General features: G+C 66.1%; 1 protein-coding gene across 1 annotated transcript; it reads right to left on the reverse strand.

Annotated features, from left to right (window-relative positions):
• Window positions 1-3,475: 3,475 nt before the first annotated feature.
• Window positions 3,476-9,956, reverse strand: BSG (basigin (Ok blood group)). Its single transcript, XM_044254758.1, has 8 exons — window positions 9,848-9,956; window positions 6,098-6,254; window positions 5,393-5,475; window positions 5,134-5,267; window positions 4,761-5,037; window positions 4,417-4,441; window positions 4,238-4,299; window positions 3,476-4,138 (listed from the first exon to the last, which is right to left on the reverse strand). The coding sequence occupies exons 1-7, from the start codon at window positions 9,912-9,914 to the stop codon at window positions 4,239-4,241; spliced, it is 804 nt and encodes a 267-aa protein (XP_044110693.1). The 5' UTR covers window positions 9,915-9,956; the 3' UTR covers window positions 3,476-4,138; window position 4,238.
• Between the last annotated feature and the right edge of the window lie 2,191 nt (window positions 9,957-12,147).

Here is a 12,147-nt window from a genome sequence, read left to right on the forward strand (position 1 = left end):
AGCCCCGGGGCGGAGGCAGAGAGTCGGGAGGCGGCAGACCCACGGCCCAGCCTGAGGACCCACTGCGCTTGGAAGGGAGAAAGGCAGGCCTGGACTGTGAGTCACCTTGGGGGTCCTGGCCCCTCTCCGGGCCGTGGCGATCCTGTGCCCAGGTCCTGACGACTCCTCTCCACCCAACAGACCCCACCTCGGGCCAGACGGCCCCCAGCTCCCTGGCTCTCCACTCCACCTTACCCCTTGCCGAGGGCACAGTACTCTTTTTTGCATTCGTTCCACAAATGTTTATGAAGCACCTGACCCAGGGGCTGGGAATCCGGCCACCCGCACTCTGCTGACCGGAGCAGAAGGGACGATCAACATAGCAAAGGTTACGTTCAATCGACATTCTGTTATCCGTTTTCAGAAGGTGCTACGCGATCCAGAGCCGGGGAAGGGAGGAGAAGGGTGCGGGGGTGAGTCTGAGGGAAGGAAGGCTACTGCCAGGAATGCATTGGTGCGAAGACTTGGGCCGGCGGCGTGCCCGTGCAAAGGCCCGGAGGCAGGATGGTGCCTGGCTTGTGGGAGAAGAAAGGATCTCAAGGTCCCAGGGGTGGGAGAAGGTGAGAACCCTCAGAGACGACAATCATGAAGCTATCAAACCGTGAGTCAGTTCACAATGGTCTGTTGCCTAAACGTGCTCTCAGACCCCTCACTAAACCTCAGGGGCGCCTGGGCAGCTCAGTCGTTAGGCGTCTGCTTCCGCTCGGGTCACGATCCGAGTCCTGGGATCTCGAAATCCTCACTGGGCTCCGTGCTCGGTGGAAAGCCTGCTTCTCCCTCTCCCACTCCCCCTGCTTGGGTACTCTCAGTGGGTCTCTGTCAAATAAAAGGAAAGCAAGCAAGCAGGCAAGCGAGCCCAATCCCTTCCTACCATCTGGTTTGCCCCGTTCTTCCTCACCATTCTTGGGCCCCAGAAGAGGCTCTGGGGGGCACCTCCTGACATCCCAGCTGCCCGGCTCCCCAGCCGCTCTTGGCATTCATAAGCCTGCTTCCTCTCTAGTTGGGGCAAGTCCAGGTCAAAAGTCCCGAAGCCCCTCGAGTTTGGGGACCCTCTGGGTGAAAAACAGACCCGGAAGACAAAATAAGGCCATGGCCTGGTGATAGGTCCCAGTGTTCAAGCCTCAGGGGTGGCCTGGAGAGCCCACTGCCAGACTCGGGAGCTACGGGATGTCCCATCAGCCATGGTGACAGGTCAGAGGGCTTAGGTCTGAGAGCCACCGTGGTGCAGGCCCAGCCCCGGCATCCTGCCCACGGTAGCGAGTGACCCCAGGCAGAGCAGCACACCGCCTTGGCTTCCTTCTGTCTGCACGACCAGGTCAGGGTCCCCAGCTCGGCTGACCTAGGGTTCACCAGACTTTCCCTTTCCTCACAGAGCTCACTGCCCTGGTAGGTGCAAGGATGGCGTGCGCGGACCAAACTCCGATGACGCCCCAACACCCCTCCCACTTTGTTTCTGCTCCCTCTTCTGCTGCTGGGTGAGGCCCTCATTGTAACGCAGGGGGTGCCCGGGGGCTCCCGGTCTGGGGGGGGGTTCCCAGGGAAAGGCGGGCAGCCCCGCCTGTGGGCCCAGAGATGCCAGCGGACGCTTCAAGTGCCCTTGTGCATCGGGTGGACACCCCAGCCCTGCCCCTCTGCCCCCCCCCGCCCCAAGTTGGGAGTCCCCAGACACTGGTTCCGGAACCTCTGAGCACTCACTAAAGACGACCTCACCGACTCCTGTGACTCCCCCATCCCACTCTGGGGAAACCAGGGCCGGCTTCAACAGCCCTTGACAAGCTACCCCCCCGCCCCCCCCCCAGCAAGGGGCGGCACAGTGCTGCGCGCCACGTACGGACAGACGGACGGATGAGTACATCTGGGCTTAAAGATGTACGAGGCTGTTTGGGAGTGACCTCATTTCTGCTCATTGTGTCCGTGTGAGGGGCACCTCTGGGTGGGGGGAGGGTCTCTTAGGGAAGGAGGACCAACAAGAGGTCAGCTGAGGTGGCCATGCCTCACTCGCCACATCCCAGACCTGCTGGGCCACACCCCTCCAGGGCCCGATGCTCTGCCTGCCAGAAGCCACCACACCTCCGAGCCCCCCGACCCTGCGCACCGGGGCGCAGCACAAGCCACGGCCTCTCAGGGGACGCAGACCCCTAGCAACCCAATGCCCACCGCTCTGACTTTGAGGGAGGCGGCAGTTGCACCCAAGCTCTGGGGGCCCCCAGCAGCAGCCCCAGCCAGGGGCCAGCCCCCAACAGAGCCCCCGGCCCAAGCCAGGCCAGGGGTGCCCAGCCATGTTGCTAGTGCCCCCAAGGAGCCCCAGGCTTAGGGATGTTGGCGCGTCCAGCTGGGGGGTCCGCGGGCCAGGCAGGTGCAACCCCAAAACCTCTGTAGAGGAGGGGCTCCCTGGGCCCTAAGCCCTGCTCAGTGGCTCACCTACAGCTCCCCCTGGTGATGGCGGGAGGGAAGAGCCAGGCCCGCAGCTCCCCCAGCTCTGGGGCCTTTAGCTCAGTTGGCACCCCCGGCTGTGGTGTGCATGGCGGCCATTCCAGGACCCTGCTCAGTCCACGGAAGCCCAGGGACAACACCCGCAACTGGATGCAGCCGTCATGGGGGCCATGCCGAAGCCTGGGCCCAGTGGCTCCTACCTCAGAGCCTGGGAGTCGGACCGGTGGCTCAGAGGCCGAGCCTGTCCTCAACATTCGCGGATTCGCTGTTGGAGCTTTGCCCACCATGAGATTTCATGCCCAAACCCTGCTTTCTGGCCTCCAGTCCTGCTGGAGGTCGGGGCTCATGTCCGGAGGGGAGGCGTACAGAGTTCCTGGGGCAGCAGGGTCTACCTGCCGGAGCCTGTTCCCTTCCCTGGGACGGCTTCCCCTCTAGTACTAGGCAGGAGGCCTGGCTGGCACCTGCTAGAGCCCCCAGGTTTGGGGATGCCCTGCTTCCTCCTATCTGCTCCCGCTAGCGCATGACCCAGCCTCTCAACCCTGTCCACATGGTCCCGTTTGCTCCAGTGTCAGGCTGAGCTCAGCCAACAGAGACCCCCTTCTCCTGGGCACCAGGCTCAGGAGGGCCACCTCGGTCTTTCCAGGCCTCAGGCTCTCCTCCTGGGCTGGAGCAAAGTCCCCAGGGGCTAGCTCGCTGGGGACACCTGCTGGGGCTCCCATGAGGTCCTGGCTTGCCCACAGCCCTCACAGGTTCCAGCCCAGGGCAGGGGTGCAGGCACTGTGGGTACGAGCTGCCTGTCCCAGGGGGCCCAGCCCTGCTCTGGAGCACTCACAGGGCTCCTCGTAGTCCTCTGCACGCCCCTCCCCCACCCCGGCCTGGCAACAAAGCTCCTGGCCAGCCTGTCAGCCCTGCCCCAGCCCCAGGACCCCAACCCGCCACCCTGCGCCCCTGCTTGCTCTCCTGGAAGACCCGGTCGGCGCGTGCAGAAGGCCAAGGAGAAAGAGACAGGTCAGCTTTTCTTTATTGGTGAGCAGGCGGATGGTGGGCCAGTCAGGATGCTGGTGAGCAGCTGGGGAGGGGGCTTTGCAGCCACGGCCGCCGGCAGGTGCACGGAGGGCCGGGGAGGGCCCGGTGGGCCTGCCGGCAGCTGCACAACACAGACCCGAGGCGCTGCGTCAGCAAAGTTCGAGACACCCCAGGCATGACCTGCGACCTTCCACAGAGGGTCCCAACATGGCCCAGCAGCTGCAGGAGGGAGCGCCCCAGAGCAAGGCCAGTGTGCCCTTCTCAAGCCCCACTACAGGACAGATGGCTAAATGCCCGAGGGACAGCGAGGGGACGGGCTGTGGGAACAGGGGGGGAACAGAGAGGGGACAGGTGGGCAGGGGCAGCTGAGGGGACGGGCCGAGGACAGGAGTCTCGCAGGAAGCTCACGGCTCCCCCGAGGCGCTCACAAATCTTTAAAAAGGAAAAACAAAACCCCTAAGGAAGGAATTCTATGTGTAGAAAACCCTAGTTTAAAAAAGAAAGAAACGCTGTGATCTGACCCACGGTGTGTGTGGTCTGCTTCCGCGGGGCAGGTCTCCTCTGAGAGAAGAACGCGGGGTCTGCAAACACCAGATCTGCAAACACCAGGCACGGAGCTGCTCCAGACGGAGGCTGGCCGCTGCAGGGGCGGGAGGGGCTCTCAGAACCTGAGGCCTGCGGGCGGCCCCCACTCCCTCGCCCTGCCCCCTGCCCCCCCCCGCCGCTTCCCGAGCCTCACCTCAGTTGGCGTTCCTCTGGCGCACATTCTTGCCCTTGTCGTTCACGGGCCCGCTGCTCTTCCTGGGGTGGGAGGGCAGGCCTCTGGTCGCTCAGGAGGCCCCACAGAGGCCCCACGGCTCCCACCGTCCGACGGCCCGCACAGGGCCCCACCCTGCCCCGCACGACCCCCCGACTTACAGCGGCGCGGCGCCCGCGTCCTCATCTGCGCCGGTGTGCAGCCACATGCAGGAGGACAGGCCGTCAGAAGTGGTGTCGCTCTGGGCCCCCGCAGGGCCCTCAGCGACCCCGACCGCAGAGACAGGCAGGCAGCCCGCCCCGGGACGCACCCTCAGAGCACACGGTCTGCCCCAGGTCAGGAGCCAGATCGCTGCCACAGCCCGCCGGAGGGGGACGCCCACCCGCTGACAGCCCCGTGACAGAGGCCAGAGAGTCCCCGGCCGGGGACCCTCACCCCACAGCACCGTCCTCTGTCCGGAGCCTCCCCAACCCCAGCCGACAGGAGCAGAGGGTGCGCGGCTCACCGTCCAGGACCTCATCCGGCTTCCGCCGCTTCTCGTAGATGAAGATGACCGTGACCAGCACCAGCACCTCGGCCACGATGCCCAGGAAGGGCCAGAGGGCAGCAAAGCGGTTGCGCACGCGCAGCATGACCACGGCCTGGCCGGTGCCCTCGGGGCTGGTGCCGTTGCACGCGTAACTGCCGGGGTCCGCCTCCAGGTCCAGGTCGGCAATGTGCAGTTCCGTCTTGGTCTCCGACGAGATCACCAAGTACTTGCTCTGGGAGCCGTTGCTGATGACCTGGGGGCAGGGGGACCCTGCAGGCGCTCAGGCCGAGGCCGAGGCTAAGGTTGCCCCCCCCCGCCCCCCTCCCCTGCCCCCGCGCGCATCTCTCACCTGCCCGGAGTTCTCCACCTTGTACCACACCCACTCGCTGACCGGGGGAAAGGAGTCCGACCTGCAGCCCAGCACCACCGTCTCCCGCTCTGTGGCGTGCTCGGACCTCTTCACGGCCTTGATGTTGGGGGGTCCTACGGGGGACACCGGGCAAGGCAGGGGCCTGAACCCACGCCCTGTGGCCTCCCCGGCCGGCCTTGCTGGGCCGGCGGGCAGCGTCGCCCCCACCCCCGGGTGTGCCGGGCCCTGCCGAGCTCACCCTTCAGCTGGATGCTGGTCCTGCCCGCGCGCTCTGGGAGGAAGACGCAGGAGTACTCCCCGGAGCGCTCCCCCAAGTCCACTCTGCAAGCAGACACACGGCAGTGAGCGGGACCCGCGCGGAGCACCGACCCTTCCCGAGTACGGCTCACGCCGCGGGGGACTCCCAGCAGAGTCAGGGCCAGGAGCGGTCGGGGGGGTCACCGTCGGGAGCGCAGGGAACCGGCACCCCGTCCCTGACGGGCGGCCTGCTTCCGTGCGTCTCTGTGCCCAGCCGCCCCAGAAACCACCAACAGGACCCTGCTTCTAGGGTTGGGCCTTCCTGACCAAGACAAGGCCTCAGAGCAGGGTGCCCTGGAGTGCCTGAGGCCTCAGGGGGCCAGGGAGGGGAGACCTCAGGCTGGGCAGAACCCAAGTCTGCCCGCCCACACGAGCCAGCACCCTGGGGAGAGCAGGGAAGGCTCTCGGAGGCTGGCCCCACATCCAGCAGGCCCTGACCCCTTGGCCACCTCACAGCCAGGGGGTGCGTGAAGAGCTTGTGCCTAAGATCTGTCCAGAGCGGGCCCACCGGCTGAAACCTTCATTCCCACTGACCAGAGGGGCCACTGGCGCGACGCCACATCGGAGCCAGTGGGGCGCAGGGAGGGGGCTGGGGGGCGGCATCTCTGCAGGCCTCGGGGCTAACCCGCCTCTGGGCCCCACTCACTCGAACTCCGTCTTCAGGTCGGGCAGGGCGTCCTCCTTGAGCACCTTGCCCCCCTTCACCCAGCGGTGGCCCGTGACCTCAGTGGTGCTGCTGTTCAAGGTGCAGGTGAGACGCGTCTTGGAGCCAATGTCATCGATGGAAGTCCAGATATGGCTCACTGGGGGCCAGAGGACAGGACGTGAGCAAAGGGATCAGGGCAAGAAAGGACCCAAACCGAGGGCCCCAAGCTGCCTGCCCATGGGCCCCTGGGCCAGCCTGCAGCAGCCCAGCCGCTCCAGGCCCGGAGGAGAGGCCACAAGCCTGAAACACAGCTGGCTCCTTCCGCTGTGCCGGAGGGGCCCCGGGGCTCCCAACGGAGGGCTCGAAGCAGCTTCCTGTCAGGAGACCCATCAACTGGCAGGGCGGGTGGGGGAGAAGGCCGCGACAGACGGCCGGTTCCAGCCCCAGCACAGCCCTGAAATTCCCTTTCTTAAAAGGCAGATCGAGGGACAAGTGGGGGCTCAGTCAACTGGGCGTCTTGTCTTCAGCTCAGGTCATGACCCCGGGGTCCTGGAACGGAGCCCCGCCTCACCAGGCTCCCTGCTCAGAAGGGAGCCTGCTCCGCCCCCCTCCTCGTGGGTGCTCTCTCTCCAACAGATACATAAAATCTTTAAAAAATAGAAAGAAAGGAAATTTAACCCGAAAAGGCAGCAGGCCATCTTTACGGGAAGGTGACCTCGGCGGGGAGGCTTTCTCCCGTGCCTCGCCGGCAGGACGCGCCTGCTCCTCCACAGAGCGTCCGGGGTACCCCAGTCCTCCGTGGGCGGACAGCTCCCCTCCCTGGGCCCCCCGGGAACTGCACACACCCAGCCCTCAGCTTCCCACCCGCGCTCCCACTGGGGGGGGGCCCTTTGTGGGAGGAGGCTGGGCCGAAGGCCACTGTGGACGGGACACAGGTCCGGGACCCCCACGAGGCGGACAGGAACTGCACGGAGGCCCCTCCCACCCCCGTGGGCCCTCGAGGACAGACGCATACACACGCCAACACATGCGTGTGCACCACGTGTGCCGCACACCAGCGCCCGGCTTCAGGCTGCGGAGCGGAGCGCGGGCCGCCGGCCACCAGGCCTTGAGGGCTTTGGCCTTTCTGCTCGGGGGCAAGGCAGCACACCCGCCAAGGTCCTGGCGACAGGCCAAGGTCCTGGCGACAGGTCGGAGGGGGTGGCCTGCAGGCCGTCCGCAGGACTGGACGGCCCAGTGAGCGGCAGACCGGGCGGGAAGCCGCCGCAGTCTACAGAAGGGTCCCCGCTCAGCCGGATGCATTTCTCAGGAGTCACGACTTCCCAAGATTGCAAAAGCAGCCGCTGGGAGTGGCGAGTCAGGGCAGGAAGTGAGGCCCGAGGCGGCCCTCCCCCCAGACAGGCCTGCCTCGCCCTCTGAAGCCTCAGGACCCGCGGCTGTAGCCCTGTCCCCTCAGCCACGGGCCGCGAGATGGCTTCGGTCAGATCGGTCCCAGCGGCACCCTGCCTCCCCGGGAGACGAGGACGTGGCCCGGACCTCAAGGCTCGGGGGCTTCTCCCAGCGAGGAGCAGGCACCCCACTCTGAGAGGCCAAGGCAGGCCCCCCCCCACACCACGTCTGAGGAACCCCAGGCTAACACTCCTGCCCTGCTCGAGGGTCACATGCGGCAGGGGCCCCCACCTGGCCTGGCAGATGGGAGGGGCACCCCAGGGAATTCACAGGGGCAGGAGGAACGAACAAGGGAGAGGGGCCAAAGAGTAGAAACTCGGTTTTGGCCATGTGACCGCGAGCCTCGTTTCCAAGGCAAGTCACCTTCATCTAAAAACAGCCGCCCCTCCTCCACGCCCTGCGGCAGCCGGGCAGGGCTCCGGGCCAGGCGGGCCTTATGGGAAACAGCCCAGGAGCAGGACGGGGCCGCCGGCAACCCCCCTCCCCACCCACCTCCACCGCCTGCTCAGGTAGGAGGAGCGAGAGAACATTTCTGGGACGCCAGCCACCGGCTCAGGCTCCGCACCCGCCCCGCCCACCCCCTGCGCTTCGCAGGGGGGCAGCTCCAGCTCCCTCCTCCCCACAGGAGGCTCGGAGGAGGCCCGTCAGCAGCAGGCAGGACCGGCCAGCAAACTGGCGTCCACCTGAACCCCAACCAGGCCAAGGGGACCCAGGACAGTCCCAGAGCGCGCCCTGTCCTGCAGCCTCAGCCGACGTGGGTGCCCACCTGGCAGACCCCCTGCGGGCACAGTCCCCTGAACAAAGTCTCTGGGAAGCTGACCCAGGCAGGAGGCGAACAGGGACGCGCGGGGTTTCTGAGTCCCCGGAGGGAGACGTGCAGCTGCCAGAGCTGAGAAAGGAGGCGGCACCCGTGGGGCTCGCTGGGCGAAGCGTCTGCCTTCAGTCCAGGTCCTGGTTTTGGGGTCCTGGGACTCCGCAGCACACTGGGCCCCTGCTCCGGGGGAGCCTGCTTCTCCCTCTGCCCGCCCCTGCTTATGCTCCCTGGGCTCACTCTCAAGTAAGTAAACAAACAAAACCTTAAGGGGGAAGGAAGAGCGCACTGATGCAGATCCCAGGTGGACCCAGACGCCCCCAGACCCGCGGAGCTCCCCCACGTGGGAGAGGGCAGGGACGGGGCAGGGGTCCTCCAGCCTCGCTGGCAGAGCCGAGCGGATGGAACACAGGAATGAGGGGGAGGGGCAAGCCCGGGGGCTGCGCCCCCCCGCAGACAGAGGTAAACCCAGAGTCCCCACCCCCTGCCGGCGGCGGCCACCTCCAGTGCGGGCAGCGATCTGCGAAGGCTCGACCGGCAGCCTGTCTTCCGCACGCATCGGGCCCGCGGGCTCCTGTCCGCGTCCTCCAGAGACCCGCTGGCCGGCCCACAGGCGGTGAGCCTGCCAGGGGCATTCAATAAACTGGAGGCGGCCAGCTCAGACCGGCCGGTGGGTCAGCCGTGAGGGGCCGAAGCTCCTCCAAGAGGCCCGCGGGCTGCTGCGAGTCTCCAGCGCTCCGGCCCCCCCACCCCGCCCCGGACTCTGCTCCCGAGGGCCCCTCCGGAGAAACCTTCACCCCGGAACACAACGGGAGCGAAGCCCACCTCTACCGGGAGACACAGGCTGTCCTGCTTCCCCCGCAGACACGCCAGAACCGGGCTCCAGCGGGCGCGCCCGAACCACGTCGCCCACCCGCAAACCGTGGCCCACTCCCGGGAAGAGCTCCGGGGCACACGCGCGTCCGAGGCTAAAACCGGCGCGCCCGACACCTCCCGCTCCGACCCGGGCGGCCCAGGCGACCTCACGGCGACCTTGGCCCTCGTGCCCGCCCCCCACCCCGGCCTCGGCCTCAGTTTCCCCTCCTGCAAAACGCGGCCACCTCCCTCTGCGCCCCGAGGTCGGACAGAAACCGGACCCGGCGGAGCGCGCCGGCTTCCCTCCAAGGGCTCCGGCGTCCGGGCCTCAGCGGGCGCAGGGGCCTCCCCAGGGCGCGACTCGGGACCCAAATCCTGCCAGGAATGACGACGCCCCGCGGGTCCGGAGACCACCGCCCCCGGCCGAGGCGACGCCCGCGCGTCCCCTCGAGCACCACGGGGGCGCCCCGGGCCCGGGCGGACGGCGGGCTCCGCTCCAGGCTTCGCCGAGGCCGCGTGGGGGTCCCCTCGGCCGGGCACCGCCGGCTCCCCGCGTGGGGCGCCCGGGGTCAGGGACCCCCGCCCCCTCCAGCGCCCCCGGCCCCGCCCCCACCCGCGCCGGGCCGGACGCTCACCCGCCCCGCAGCCGACCTCGGCGCCCAGCAGCGCCAGCGCCAGCACCACGAGCCGCGGAGCCGCCATGTCGCCACCGTCCGCGCTGTCCCCGCCGCCAACCGCCGCCCGCGGCGCTATAAGAACCGGAGAGTGTGCCGGGCGCGCGCGCGCCGGGCGACGTCGAGGTGGGGGGACGCGCACGGCACGGCGGCCTCCCCCCGCTCCTCCGCGCACGCGCGCGGACGCAGGTACGCACGCGCGGGAGCGAGCGGGCGCCTGCAGCGGCCCACGTGACCCCTGGCCCCGCCCCCTCCCGTCCTGGGGCCGGGGCTGCGTTGCTAGGAAACGGGGGAGGCTCCGGCGGGGACTGCGCCGGGCCCCTCCTCCCTTTCTTCGGCCCCGCAGAGTGTGACGTCAGAACAGAGGCGTGTCCTCGCCGGGGCTCGAGGTCCCCGCCGGGGCTCGAGGTCCCCGCCGGGGCTCGAGGTCCCCGCTGGGGAGTGTGCGTGTCTCGTCGCGACACGGACAGGGAGAGCCGGGGCGGGGCGCGGGGCGCGGGGCGCGGGGGAGGGCGGGGACCCCGCGGGCAGGTGGGACGCGCGTCCGGGGCTGCGCGGGCCGCCGGCCGAGCGGGCGGGGGGAGCCGGGTTCGCCGCTCGGTGTCGCGTGCGGGGTCCGCGGGCTCGTGCGGGCCGTCCCCAGCTGGCTGTGCCGCTCCCCGCCCGCAGCGCTCCCCGCCCGCCGCTCGTCGCCGCCGCCTCCCTGGGGTCCGTGTTGGACGCGGCGCCGCGGAGAGGGAGCACGAGCGGGGGGCGGCGGGGAGCAGGCGCCGCCCCGCCGGCTCGATCCGGGACCGGCGACCACGGCCCGGGCCTAAGGCAGACGCCGGACGACGGAGCCACCCGGGCGCCCCGAAGAGTTTATTCGTAGTAATAGTAGTAGTCTCGGAGCGCCGGGGTGGCCCGGGTCATGGTCCCGGGGTCCTGGGATCCAGCCCCGCATCGGGCTCCCTGCTCCGCCGGGAGCCTGCTTCTCCCTCTGCCGCTCCCCCTGCTCGTGTCTCCGTCAAATACATAAATAAAATCTTCTAAAAAATAAAATGATAGTGATCTCTACACCCAACGTGGGGCTCGAACTCACAACCCTGGATCGAAAGTTGCGTGCTCTACCAACCCAGCCGGGCGGACACCACTGTAACAAATATTTTATTTTTTAATTTTTTTTTTTTAAAGCTTTTATTTACTTATTCATGGGGAGACAGGGGCGGGCAGAGGGAAAAGCAGGCTGGATCCCAGGGCCCCGGGACCATGACCCGAGCCAAAGGCGGACACTTCACCGACTGAGCCACCCAGGTGCCCCACAAAATACTTTTTTAAATGAGAAAATAATTTCAAATAAAAATAAGGTAGTGTAATCTTCATGACATACAGTTAGGCAGTGGTTCTTATAAATGACACCAAAAGATTGATCAACAATAAAATATTAAAAACTTTGTGCTTGGGGCGCCTGGGTGTCTCAGTGGGTTAAGCCGCTGCCTTCGGCTCAGGTCATGATCCCAGGGTCCTGGGATCGAGTCCCGCATCCGGCTCTCTGCTCAGCAGGGAGCCTGCTTCCCTCTCTCTCTCTCTGCCTGCTTCTCTGCCTACTTGTGATTTCTCTCTGTCAAATAAATAAATAAATAAAATCTTTAAAAAAAAAAAAAAAACTTTGTGCTTCAAAGAACACCAAGAAGAAAGTGAAAAAACAACGCATAGAATGGGAGAAAATATTGGCAAATCGTGTCTGATGAGGGACATCTAGAATACGCAGAGGACACGTACCACGCCATTGAATACAAGGACAAACAACCCAATTTAAAAATGGACTAAAAGCCCCTGAAGGGCGCCTGGGTGGCTCAGTGGTTAAAGCCTCTGCCTTCGGCTCAGGTCATGATCCCAGGGTCTTGGGATCGAGTCCCGCATCGGGCTCTCTGCTTAGCAGGGAGCCTGCCTCCTCCTCCTCTCTCTCTGCCTGCCTCTCTGCCTACTTGTGATCTCTGTCTGTCAAATAAATAAAAATCTTTAAAGTAAATAAATAAATAAAAATGGACAAAGGATCTGAATACAACACTTCTCCAAAGACCCACAAAAACCCTAAGCAAATGAAATGAAGCCGGCCCGCGCCGTCTGGATACACAAGTCCAGGCCACAGGGAGGCCCTATCCACAGCAACCAGGCAGGAGGCTGTGATCAGAAGGAAACTCACAGGGGCACCTGGGTGGCTCAGTCAGTTAAGTCTCTGTCTTCGGTTCAGGTCATGGTCTCAGGGTCCCGGGATCAGT

This window comes from Neovison vison, chromosome 6 (assembly GCF_020171115.1).
Source record: "Neovison vison isolate M4711 chromosome 6, ASM_NN_V1, whole genome shotgun sequence".
NCBI classification, from domain to species: Eukaryota; Metazoa; Chordata; class Mammalia; order Carnivora; family Mustelidae; genus Neogale; species Neogale vison.